The sequence below is a fragment of the Schistocerca serialis genome, chromosome 3 (genome assembly GCF_023864345.2).
Source record: "Schistocerca serialis cubense isolate TAMUIC-IGC-003099 chromosome 3, iqSchSeri2.2, whole genome shotgun sequence".
NCBI lineage: Eukaryota > Metazoa > Arthropoda > Insecta > Orthoptera > Acrididae > Schistocerca > Schistocerca serialis.
Window position 1 is genome coordinate 618,449,701 of NC_064640.1, and position 13,878 is coordinate 618,463,578.

Here is a 13,878-nt window from a genome sequence, read left to right on the forward strand (position 1 = left end):
AGTTGCTCTTTCATTGCAACTGCTTCACGTTTAGGGATGGAAGGTGTCTGTTCTTACTCATAAGCTCTGCATTGCCCTGATGTTTGCCAAGTATCTCCCTGCCTGACTCAGGATCTCTGTTGATAGTACCTCAGTCAGCATAATTCCTGCATCACCTCTTTGCAGTAGTAGGTGTAATACCATACCTATTGCTAGCATCTCTAATTGAAAACTGTGTTCTTCAATCACAGTGATGATTTCATCTCAAACTGAATGCTCCCATTGTAACTGAATTACTACAAAGTGATTTCAGCTTGCTGCACCTGTACTGATGCCTGGGGAAGAAGGAAATATATTTCCATCAAAAAGAGTAGTAATGGTGACAGCCTAAAGGAAGAACTATTCAAAACTTCTTGCCACTTTAAGTCTGTCCTTAAGCATATGTGGCTCAGGCTTGTGGAGGAAAAGTGGATCAAGGCACTAAGACACTTTTTTGGTGGAATCCCACCCTCGATATGAATCACTTTGTCTTGTGTATTAGTTCATCCACATGTGCTTATGTGTGTCTCTGAATAAACATTTCTGGAGTAGTTGTTAAGAAACATGTTTGAATTCAAAAAAACAATTGATAGCTGCACTATAAAGTTGCTAAATGCAAACAGTATCTGCAGCAGGCATTTTCCAAGGCCAACTTCTTTAAAGCATATATGTCCAAATAAAGAGAAAAGTTTGTTTGGCTGACCTCCTTTTGCAGATCAGTGGTTTGAATCCAGTATAAAGCATGGCAATTTTTGGACAGTGTTCATATTGTCCCTTCACGTATTTGATGAGTAATAATGATGACAATAAAATACAGTGACTGGCTGTTTGACCTAATTGTCAAATGTCAATTTGAAGAATATAAACCACTGTAAAACATATGTGTCTAATGTTGAATTCTTAAAGACAGGGAACAAAAATTATGTGTATTGGAAATACCTACTAGAGATAAATGTTAATGTATGCCAGGCTGTTGTTGTTTGGTCCTGAATACTATGCATTTATTGGGACCAGAGCTTGAGTAATAGTAATACTGCCACTTAATGACTGTTGTCTCTCTACAGGATATCTGAAAACTCATAAATGTGCTAGATATGTGATGCATGCAGATAGCAAGTCATTCTATATGCACACTGCAAGTATTTGCTGAAACCTGCACAGCTGCAGCTGGGCTCACATTGGAGGATAAGTCATGTGGTGAGCTTCGACATCATCAGTTTGACAAGAAAGATAAATCAACATCAAATCAATATGCTATACCTGACATAAGTGACAAATTCCTTTCACAAAAGCTCTGTGAAGTTCATCCACCAACAATCAGCACCATGAGTGTATTACAGTTAACTGGAGGAGTTTAACCCAGGGCATGAGCAGTGATATCCAGTGGTGCATTTGTTTGTTTGTCTACATTTATTTGTTATGTCTGTTATTAGTAATTAGTGCCCCACTATTGTTTAAAGGCTTTTTTAGACTTCTCCACAGCTGTGTGGCCTGTAGAGTTGTAGCCATAATGGTGCACCACATGACTGCAGCTCATCTCCCTATTTTCTTCCTCATTTTCCCCTGCTCATTTTTCCTTTTTGGGATTGTTAGATTGTTGTCAGTTTGACTTAAATAACTGCAGGTGTATCTAAATGATATGTACAGTGTCCAGAATTCACATCCAAAACATAAACTGTATGTGACAAATACCTGAGTACTATAATTATAACCCCGTTAAGAAATTGGAAAGTTTTGTGAATCATGTTTTATACTGTTTTTATCCTTTTACCATGATATTTGGTTTCTATTTAATGAATTACATCAAAGAAGAAAAAATCCATTAATTGCACTTTTGTCATTACCCAAAATGCAAAAATCTGAGGTCAGATTCCTCTGTAAATAATTGCCTTTTTTCTGGTGAATTCATACAAACAATTTAAAAAATGGAACTATGTAGCTTTGAACTCTGCACCCACAGGCTATCACTCCACTCTTCAAACAATAATGCTGCAAAAATCATTCATAATATTAGTCTTCTTGAACACATGAGCCAATATGCTTGTGAAATGTAATTTTGTGGCTTTAATGTTCATTTGAAAAGGTGTGCACTTGTCTTCACAAGTTGCAAAAGACAAAGATAAGTGATTTTAGAAGAAAATTTTGTTGGTAAATTGCCCTTTCATTCTTAGTCAAACCTGGATGGTAGACAGGGAGCCATCATAAGCATATTCTTAGAAGTTTTATAGCCTCTGTGCTGCATATTTATTTGTATCCAGGTACTGACACGGTGATTCAAACATTCAATCAGGTCAGTAATCTTTGTTGTAAAGTATGCAATCCTTAGCACACAGGAAATAGGTGAATACAGAGTAAGCGTCACACTCTGGTCTGGTTTTTCTGCTGTCATTGCCAAATGGTTTGATTTTTCAGCTGTTTTTTTTGCAGTAGCCCAGGTTTTTTGCTGTTGAGTGTACAAGGGGGTTTCAATAAGTAATACAACACATTTTTTCTGAAAGCAGATTGGTTTTATTCATGGTTCCAATACACCATATTATTCCCCCAATCTTTTGACTACAAAACCCTATTTTTGTACACAATCTCTGCTCATTGAGACAGCCTTACACCACCTTATTTGGAGGCCCTGCATGCCCACATGCTACCACTCTAATGGTTCACATTGCAGTCAAAGTCTTACTGCACCAATAACCTGCCCATTATCCACATACTGTTTCCCACAGAGTGCATCCTTCATTGGGTCAAACAGATGGAAGTCAGAAGGTGCGAGATCTGGGCTGTAGGGTGGGTGAGGCCAAATAGTCGCCCTGAAGTTTCACAAGCTCCTCTCTGGTGCACAGACTTTTGTGAGGCATTGCATTGTCATGGAGAAGGAGAAGTTCATTTGCAATTTGTGGTGACAAATATGCAGAAGTCATTACTTCGATTTCCTGAGGGTAGTACAATACAATTCAAAGTTGATCATAGCACCATGAGGGAGGACATCAAACAGAATAACCCCTTCAGAGTCTCAGAAGACCATCAACATGACTTTATCATGATTCACCAATCACCTCAAATTAGAGTGTCTGCACGTTTGAACATTGCAGGAGTTATAGCTGTGTGCTCCCTGCCAGCATGTGAGAGACTGGACAAGTCTGCCCGACCTTATTGTGATGATGACAGATGCCTTGCCCAATGACTTATCATGCTTTTCTTCACTGTCATGCCTCTGTGGACGTTCTGCAAGTGCCTATGAATATCTGCGATGCTCTGGTTTTCTGCCAAAAGGAACTCAATGACAGCTGTCTGGTTGGACTGCACCTCCATCACAGAAGCCATTTTGAAGGCTATGTATAGTGCCACTGCGTATCAGAACTTCATGAAACTATAGAGGCTGTAGCAGGAATATTTCATGATGTAACACAACAAATTCCACATTTTTTCAACCGAAACTGGCAGAGAAAAAAATATGTTGCATTAATTATTGAACACCACTTGTACATATAATTTATGGCTGCCACCAGAATTGGTTGCTGAATCTTTGAGAATGCCATCCAATCATGTTCGTGAAACAATAGAAAAATCGCTAAACAAATGATGGCCAATGAACCCAGGACAAAATCAATCAGACAATACATCAGCTAGCGGCCACAAAAGCATCAACAACTTTGTGTGTAACACAGTTGGTTTCATATGCTGTATTGTCCTAGTGGCAACACAAACAAGTATACTGATACACACAATTACCTTGCTTGCTTCACAGAGCAGTGGGTTGCATCATTGCAATGGCAAGAATGTATGATTCTGAAGATTTCCCAAACAGAAGGCTACCTTCACCCAGTACATTTAAAGCACTTTAGAAAAACAGGTATGATTGCAGCCAGAAAAGTTAATGCAGAATGTCAAAAAAGCAGTAAGAATGTGCAGTTTAATGAAGTACTTCAGAACTATAAAACAATAGCTTACAGCATGAGAGCAATAGCTCATGAACTCATTGTGTATTTGGAATATTGTAAGTGAAAACAGTTTGTGTCCATAATTTTGTGGCTTGTTCTTCTATGGTAACAGTTATTTATTACACTGCAACATGAAAGTCAGTAAGTTCACAATAAAACAAATTAATTTCCCTGAGCCACAAGAAAATTCATAGAATTCATGCAAACTAATTCAAAGTGTCTGCAGGTTAAACTGAAATTTCCGGATGGTAAAGCAAGTGTGGCAATATTGGTAAATGGTGATGGAAATCACTGCAACAGTTAGTTAGTTCACTTTGCTAAATAAGTACACCAGTCCATAGGAAGTGAAGTGTAACTTCACTCAAGCAATCCCTCACACAGGCATAATCAATTTGCACAACAGTAAAAGCAGTCTGAATTGTTATCTGGCAGAGTCTATAGATATACTGTTGGTGTTTAGGGAAACATCATTTAAAGCTGACTCACATAGAATAAGAGGGAGTTCATGGTCTATTGGGCTTCAGTCACCTTGCTAGCTGGTCTCACATGACTGGTCAGCCAGAGATGCAGTGTTTTCCTTGCTGGCAGCCCTCTTATCAACACTTGTCATTTTCAGTAGGGAAAATATAAGTCACTGTCACTGGTGAACCCATCTATTCTGTTAAAAAGCAAGATTACCAGGTAAGGATATTGGTAAATCCTGATTTGAAAGGCAAGCTATTATGCAATGCAATCAGTCTTTGATCAAATCAAAATTTTGCACTGACTTTTCTGCTTAATAAGCTAACTTGACACAATGTAATCAGTATTTGTCACTGACTGCCTGCATTTTATGGCCATAGTTCAGCAATAAGAAATTTAGTGTTTTATGCAGATAATATGAGTTCAAACAGTAAAGAAATAACATAGGATGTAACTGTCCCAAAACTTTTCTTCAAATTTCAAGTGATCACAGACTTCAAAAATACAGAGTAAAATTACATACGAGGCTAGAAAGAAAGGAAGTCAGAAATTTCAATTATCAGATTTTTCAGGATGTTTCACTTGTGATACAAACACTATCTCCAGCACTGCATGGGAACCAACAGGCAGGCTACAATTGCCATGTTCCAACCCATTGCTCAGATAATGTGACAGGGGGTGTTTCAGTTTGAGCCAAGAATAAACTAAATGAGTTAGAGGGTGTCCTTGGAAAGAGGTCTGAGAAACCTGTTGTGTCATTAAAAACTTCGGACTCATATATCTGTAACATCTGCTCACACAGCTGTGCACAAACTCAAACTGAAACCTTACAAAGGCATGGTAGTGCATCAATGGACAAGGTGAGACACTGATGCTCTGTTTTAATAGTGCAACTGGCTATTGCAGTCTATGCACAAAGGAGAAGTTGATTCTGAAACATTATTTTTTTTGTCTAAACGTGGCTTCATTTACTGGTGTATGTGAACTCCCAAAACAATTTATCTTGGATGTGAAAACAGGAGTGTGGTGTTCAATTAATGCAACACAGATTATTGAACTAATCTTTTTTCCAACAAACCATAACTTCTGATAGGTATATGAACAGCATACTGTAAGGGTTTTCACTGAACTAACAACTAACATTAAGACCTATCATATGGTTATTTCATGCAGGACAGTGCAAGAGCACACACTACCAACATGTCTATGACAATATTAACAGGTGTGTTTGATGGCAGTAACTTATCTATATCGATGATACAAACTTTCCTGTCATCAGAACATCTCATTTATTTATTTATTTTTATTTATTTATTGTATTTTTTTGCATGGAGACACCAACTGGTGTCTTTTGCAAACGTCATGGCATTTTTTTACAAGTTTAGTACAGTCATATATACATATGTGATTACATATACATGATACAAATGTACCATTGTACCTAATAAGGCACAATATTGGGTGTTACATCATACCTATTACAAATATTCAGATTTTACACAACTATATATATATATATATATATATATATATATATATATATATATATATATATATATATATAATTTATTTTAGTTTAATATTCACTTAAAGAATATAAACACTTGTCAATCAAGAAATATTTCAGTTTCACTTTGAATAAGTTCCCTTTGTGGCACCTTATAGAGCTCGGTAATCTGTTGTACCATATTTGACCACTAATGCATGGACTATGGTCTGTTGTTTTTAATTTTGTTCTTTGTCTGTAGTAGCAGTCTTTATTTCTTGTATTATAGGCATGCATATCAGAGCACTTTGTTGCTTTGTTTTGATGTGTCACAAAAAATATAATTAATTTGTAAAGATACAGTGAGTAGACTGTGAGGTATTTATGATGAACAAAGATTTCCCTGCATGAATCTCTATACCCTAATCCATGGATAATTCTGATTGCTCTTTTCTGTAGGGTTAATATTCTCTTCATATGTATGTCGGCAGCACAACCCCATATCTCTATCCCGCAATTAATCTGTGCAAAAATGGTTCCATAATAAATTGTTTTTAATGTCTGATGTGGGACTACTTTTGATAACTGGCTGATTAGATGTAATGAACTTCTGATTTTATTGCATAAAAATTTAATATGGTTTACCCATCTTAGATTTTCATCTAGGTGAATACCTAGAAATCTGCAGCCTTCTGTGTCCACTACTTCAATTCCACCTATGTTACTGATAGAGGTTTGGTGTGAGTTTGTAAGTTTAAATGGTAATAACTGAGATTTACTGATATTAACTTTCAAACCTTGATCTTGGAAATAAGTAGTTATTTGACGTAGGCCCTCAGTTGCTACCAACGTTAACTCATCATTTTGTTTACCAAGAAATAACAGTGAGGTATCATCTGTATAGGTTACCAGTTGGGAGTTGAAAGGTTGCTCTGTATCATTTATGTACACTAGGAAAAGGAAAGGGCCCAAAATTGAGCCCTGGGGTACACCTTTTGTGACTCTCTCATATTTGGACTGGAAATTAATGATCCGATTATTGATTTTGTAAATCAGCTTTGTACACTGCTTGCGGTTAAATAAATATGTAGCCAGCAATTACATGGATGCTGCATTTACATTGTATGACTCAAGCTTACTTAAAAATAACTCATGGTTTACTGAGTCAAAGGCTTTAGTGAGGTCTAGAAATATGCCAGCTGTTTGCATTCCTTGATCAAGGGCACCATAAGTTTTGTGAAGAAATTCCGTAATTGCTGTGATAGTACTATGATCTTTTCGGAATCCATGTTGTGTGTCTGTTAGGAACATATTTTTCAAGAAATAGTAACTAAGTTGTGTCAGCAGCACAACTTCAAATACTTTGCTGAAGACAGGTATTAATGATATGGGCCTGAAATTTGAAACCTCTTCCTTGGATCCTTTTTTATGCACTGGTTTAACTGTGCTCCATTTCAATACATTTGGAAATGTATGTTCTCTAATACTGCAGTTTACCAGGTGGGTGATTATTTTAACTAATTCCTTATTATATTTTTTAATCATGATACTACTCAAACCATCCCATCCAGATGAGTACTTATTCTTTAGGTTATTTATTATCCTGCCTATTTCTTTTTCACTTACTTGTTTGAATTCAAAAGGTGGCTCTTCAAAGGGGCAGAGCTTTACCTCACTACTCACAATTGTGTTATTAACTGGACTAACAGCTGCAGATATAAAGTATTTATTGAAAACATTGCAGACTTTATTAGGATCTTTAATTGTGTTTCCTTCATGTCTTATATTTACAATTTCAGTTTCTGGCTTCGGTGTGGCTTTGCGAAATTGATTTACAATTCTCCATGAGGTCTTGGCTATATTGTCTGACTGAGCTATTTCACTGCTGTATATCTGTTTTCTTAGATTTGAAAGCTCTTTCTTTTTTTCTTGGCTTCATTGTGCTTGGCCTTAAAAACCTGCAGGTTTGTTGACTTGTGTAACACATCCAGGTCCTGGATGTTTTGCCTGAGTTTCATCATATTTGCTGGAAGTATCAGTCTGTTGATTTTTGCACTTTGGTTATGGGTGAACACTCTTTGTATTTTTTTAACAGGGCAGCATCTGTCAAAGTGTCTTAGCACAGTATCATAGAATTTGGCCCATTTGTTTTCACAGCTAATTTATTTCTTAGGGCAAGGATGTTACCCTCTTTTAGGATTCTTTTATTTTCGGTAACTTTTGTCATTTTTGGGATGCTTGTGTTTACGTACTCTACAAGCTGGCATTTGTGGTCAGAGTAGTGAAAATCCATATTCCAGCACCTAACACTGTCTTTAATATGTTTACATAGTATAACGTAATCAATTCTGCTAGATGTGGACTTTGTTACCCTGGTATCACTATTTACTACATTTACAAGATTATATGGGTTAAGACTATCTATTAACCTCATATTACACAAACTGGAAGATTTTGCCTCAATATTCAGATCACCAAGTATAGTTAGGTCTCTGGAACCACAACACACATTGGTATACACACAATGTCAGTGTGCACATTGTCCTGCACAAAATAACTGCAGGTTGTTTTGTCCGTTGTTAATTCTCAGTACTTAGGACAATTGAATACAATGTCTGGATGTGCAGGAAAGAAATAAACTGAAGAGTAAATATGGTCTGAGGTGGTTTTGGTAAACTAGATGAGATTTATAAAACTAAGCTTCTGATGTTTCTGAAAATCAAGTTTACAATTGTGTAATTGAAGTTTTGACTTGTGGCTATGAGACAAGGCAATGCAAAAACCAGTTCAGAAACTTAAAGCATGTCCAGTGTGAAATAAAGATGTCTCTTGGAAATTACTAAGACCTACAGAAAAACCAACAAATGAATCAGAGAACAGGCTGAAGTGAGAGGCATGATTACGTTCATAATGAAAATAATAATAATAATAATAATAATAATAATAATAATAATAGCTTTATTCAACATCAAATGGTACACTGCACATGTAACATAAACAGTAGTGATTACAGTTATTTGTACAATACACAAGACACATTCTTCTGAATACGTCATTAATTTACAACAAAATTACTATAAGATGTTTACTGATTTCTATTTACATAACTTCACAAAGCATTTGTTGTTCAAATGGTTCAAATGGCTCTGAGCACTATTGGAACTTAACATCTATGGTCATCAGTCCCCTAGAACTTAGAACTACTTAAACCTAACTAACCTAAGGACATCACACAACACCCAGCCATCACGAGGCAGAGAAAATCACTGACCCCGCTGGGAATGCATTTGTTGTTCTTTATATTAGTATGGGACTCTTCTAATGTGTAGAAAAGATGTTTTACTAAAGGATGTTTTACTAAAAATTTCTTAAGCTGATGTTTCAGTTTAATTGTAGGAAGAGCCATGACTGCACTATGCAGTGCATTAGCTAACTTTATACCTGTGTACTGAGGCCCCTTTTCTGAAAGTGCTGTTCTGTGGCTGACAATGTAAAATCTTTCTTTATTTCTAGTATTGTACTGGTGGAAATCCAAATAAGTGTTTGGGCACAGTTTTTTCGCAAGCAATATGGATTTTAGAATGTATGTGTTTATAAAAGTTAACACCCCTGTTTTTTGGAAACAAGTTGCAACAAGATTCCCTATTTTTGCTCCACAGATTATTCTCACACCCCTTTTTTGAAGAATGAGTAACTTATCTAGATTAGCTTTGGTTGTTGCCTCCCAAATTTCAATATCATAGTTCAAGTGAGAGGATAAAAGAGCATAGTATGCAGCCTTTAGAACTACAGTGTCTTTACAGAACTTGCTAATAGTACTGATTGCACACATATTTTTTGACAACTTAGTTGCTAGGGAGTCAATATGTGTGTCCCATTTCAGGTTGCTTTGGATTGTTAGGCCAAGGAATTTTACACTAGACACTTTCTTTACCAATTCATTGCCTGTGTATAATTTAATTTCATTATTCTAACTTCTTTTGTTAAACTCCATCAAACACATTTTACTGGTGCTTACATTTACCGGCTTTCATTAAAAAACTGAACAATTTCTTTTGTCACATTATTACACTCAGCCTCTAGTTCATTACATGATTCCTATTTACACACAATGGATGTGTCATCAGCATACAGAACAATTTTGGAATTTATAGTACAGTACTTAATATCATTTACATAGATCAAGAACAGAAGGAGGCCCAACACCAAGCCCTGGGGCATGCCATATTTTATGTAAATGATCTCTGATTTGTAGACACCACTTTCTGTTTTAAGCAGAACAAACTGTTTTCTGTTGCTCATATAACACTTTATTAGATCATAAGCAGAGCCTCTAATGCCCATGTTCCGTAGCTTGTCTAATAGGATGTCAACATTCTTATAGTCAAAGGCTTTTTCCAGGTCTAGGTATACACCCGCCACATGTTCCTTGATTTTGATACCCTCTAACACCTCTTCAATTGCTGCAGTGCTAGTTGATTTACCTTTTAGGAATCCATTTTGATTTTCAAACATCAGGTTGTGTTTGTTAGGAAAGTTTATAATCCTGTTGTGTATAACTTTCTCAGCTATTTTGGAAAAGACAGGAAGGATCAAGACTGGTTTGTAGTTTTCTCTTTTGTTATTGTCACCTTTTTTTAAAAAAAGGGTGTTACGTGTGCTATTTTTAGTCTGTCTGGAAAGGTGCCTGATTCTATTATATTGTTGACTGATACAGACAGCGGTACAGAGACATTTTGGCTACAGGCTTTTAAAACATTAATATTTAGGCCATCATGCCCAGCTGAATTGGAGGATTTTAGAGAGCTAATAATGTCCATTATTTCTGCAAAGTTTGTGGGGGCTAGATCTATACTATGGCACATGCATTACCTTTAAAACTGTAGTGCATGTTTTTATGTTTTTCATTGATGGCTTCCTCTACAGAAGAAAAATATTCATTAAAAATATTTACAATTTCCAGTTGATCTTGTTTGAGCATGCCATTGTGGTTCATAGTAAAGTCGATACAGGATTTGTCATTGCAGATTCTAAAGCTGTTTATGAAAATGAAATGGAGGTAAGCAGGAAATGTGGCCTACAAATGGATGGTAGTTGGGCTAAGGAAGTTCTAACTGGATTCCAAAATATGATAAGCAACTGAAACAATGACCTCGAAAACAATCAATTATTGATAAAATTATTTAATTGGATAGATTTATCTGTCCAATTAAATAATGAGACATTGACCTAATTGACAGTGGGGTGACAACCTTAGAAAACATGTGGAAGTGATTTGGATGTGTATAGGTAACATACATAATACAAAGAAAAGTCTAGGGGAAGGCTTTATCCAGCAGTGGATGTCAGATGAGCCGATGATGCTAATGATTATGATACTAATGATGATGATGATGATGATGATGATGATGATGATGATTCCCAAACAAAAAATGACTGAAAGAACAGCAAACAATGCCTTTCAAGCTCACCAATATTAGTTTCATACAAATAATGTAAAAGTTAACCCTAGGAAAAAATATAAAATTTGAATATGTCAGTAGCAATTATTAAACCATTTAAGATTACAATATAGTTTTAAATGGATAAAGAATAGAACTTGTAGCAAGTATATTTTTCCATGAATAACCATAGATACAGACTGTCCTGGAAGCAACACATGTCCATCATTAGGTAAAATTTTAAATGTGTTTGCTTTGACCCAAGGACCTTAACCACTAGCTGTGGTGAAGAGTATGTAAAAATTACCTGGTCTGCATACAATCATTTTGTTATACTTTATGGAATATATCATTGTGATGACCACAAGTCAGACCTTTAAGGTGTGATTAGAAAACAAAACTGTGGAGTACATATAATGACAAAATAAGATAGACTCTTTATGAGGATATGAGGATATTTTTCATACTGAGTGTGTGTATCTTAAAATATATTCTGGATATGAAGGTTGATATTAGGCAGTTAAAAGCAAATTTTACACTGATATATATGAAAGAAAACGTGTCAATTTATTAGGAAAACTAAAATGTTGAATTCAGACAAGTTGATTCTGCAGAATAAAGTAAAACCCATCAGCAAATGAAGCTACTTGAGATATGACATAAGAAAATTCTGGTAAACTGTTTCTTCAATGTTTCAGAGTATGTGGAAGCCTGAAGGAAATGACATTCTTCATGCAATAATTTTCACAGTGTCTAGACGAGAGTGATATAGTGTATTGTTAGTGTTTTAGCTAAAGCACAACACAAAAAAATCTCCCATGCCAAATCCGCCTCTGGAGCACATTAACCACACTCTCCCTCAGGGCTTTGACTACCTTTCATTGTACCCTGGTTTGAGAAACAATCTTCCCAAAATCCTTTCCAACTCTCCCAAAATGGTAATCCACAGCCCACTCAACGTAGGGAATATCCTGGCACCCAGTGTATCCTTATATTTTGCATACTCACAGTTCCTTGCCACACAAGACCTGCCATATGCAACCACCCACCACATTCTATTCCAGTTCTGTCACAGATAACTTCTACTTAATCAGAGGCTTCAAAATCCATGCCATCTGGAGTACGGAACCAACACTCTCCCTCACCCATCCAATGCCACCCCCCCCCCCTCCCTCCCAGCTTCTCTGATTTGCATAGACAGGAAATGCCCATACAACGCATTCCTTGACCTCACAATACTTCTGAACTCAGTCTTCAGTATCTCCTGTACCATAACCACTTCCTCCCCTATCCCTCCTTCCATTTCTGTACACTGACAGTGTTCTCTCTACTGGCTTCCTATTCCTCTACTCCGTATCCCCACCCCACAGCCTCTCCAAACCACTCTTCCATTTCATTGTGAACCATATGCAAATTCTCTCACATGTACCAGGGAGCTTCACTGTTGTCAAATTTCTATCCCATTCCCTAGTTTGCTCTGTTGCTTAGCTTTCACACTCCCATCCTTTCAAACCCACTCCATGACCCCTTCCCCCAGCCCATCATTGTTTCTCTCACCCATTTCACCAATGAAACCCATTAATCACAGTGCTGTGACAATGTATAGACTGTAGAAGAATGTCATCATAAAACTTAGCAACAATTTCATTACATTGTCAACCTATGTTTGCATATGCTGATATACATCCACCTGAGAATAAAACATTCTAAAGTAAATACTCTCTTAACTACTTCTCTACAACCTCTGAATTGGGAAAGTACCAAGTATTTTAGTACCATGAAGCAACACACACATTTTTCAACTAAAATTACATCATGACAAACATTCTAGAACCTTGAGTCAAGTTATTCATTACTAAATATTAATGCTACTTGTAATCAGCATCAATTTTTCCCTTTCTGGTCTACATCCACTGCCATTACAATTAATATTTCTTTAAAAAAGTGGTTTATAATTTGTCAACACATGTTTTACAACTCTTTTGCAGTTTGGGTGTATGGAAATTTGTGTGTCTTGTGCATAAGCATCTGTTCTCTATTTGGATCATTGCTGGCACCACTTCAGGAAACCAAACTCTACAATACTGCACTTACAATTCTTATTGGTCTTGCTGTTGGATCACTTTCAGGAAGTTCAGCTTTCCATCTGATACCACAGGTACGTAAATAAAAATTCTATTTGTGGTGATGTACACATATCTCCAGAACTGATCTGTGAAAGAGTTAAAAACTTTAAGAAAATGTTACTATGTTACAATCTTATGAGTTCTCTTAAAAAAGAGGATTTATGAGCTATTGGCAAGTAATAGCTAATGTATTAAGTATATACAGGGTGTTTGTTTTAACTTGAGAGAACTAAATATCTCGAAAATAAGGCATAGCATGAAAAAATGTTCTAGGTGAAAAGTTAATATGAATAAAGGGTACATTTATCTGTGATACAACTGCCACCTCCTACCCCCCCCCCCCCCCCACCTGAGTGGGTGGAATCAACATTGTATTTTCAAATGGTATCCCCCTCTTTTGTGTATTCAGA

General features: G+C 36.3%; 1 protein-coding gene across 1 annotated transcript in view; it reads left to right on the plus strand.

Annotated features, from left to right (window-relative positions):
- Nucleotides 1-13,878, plus strand: part of LOC126469548 (metal cation symporter ZIP14-like) — a 216,535-nt gene that overhangs the window by 152,117 nt on the left and 50,540 nt on the right. The window contains exon 4 of the mRNA XM_050096666.1: nt 13,331-13,500. Coding sequence (XP_049952623.1) covers nt 13,331-13,500 — 170 coding nt within the window. The remainder of the gene's footprint in view (nt 1-13,330; nt 13,501-13,878) is intronic.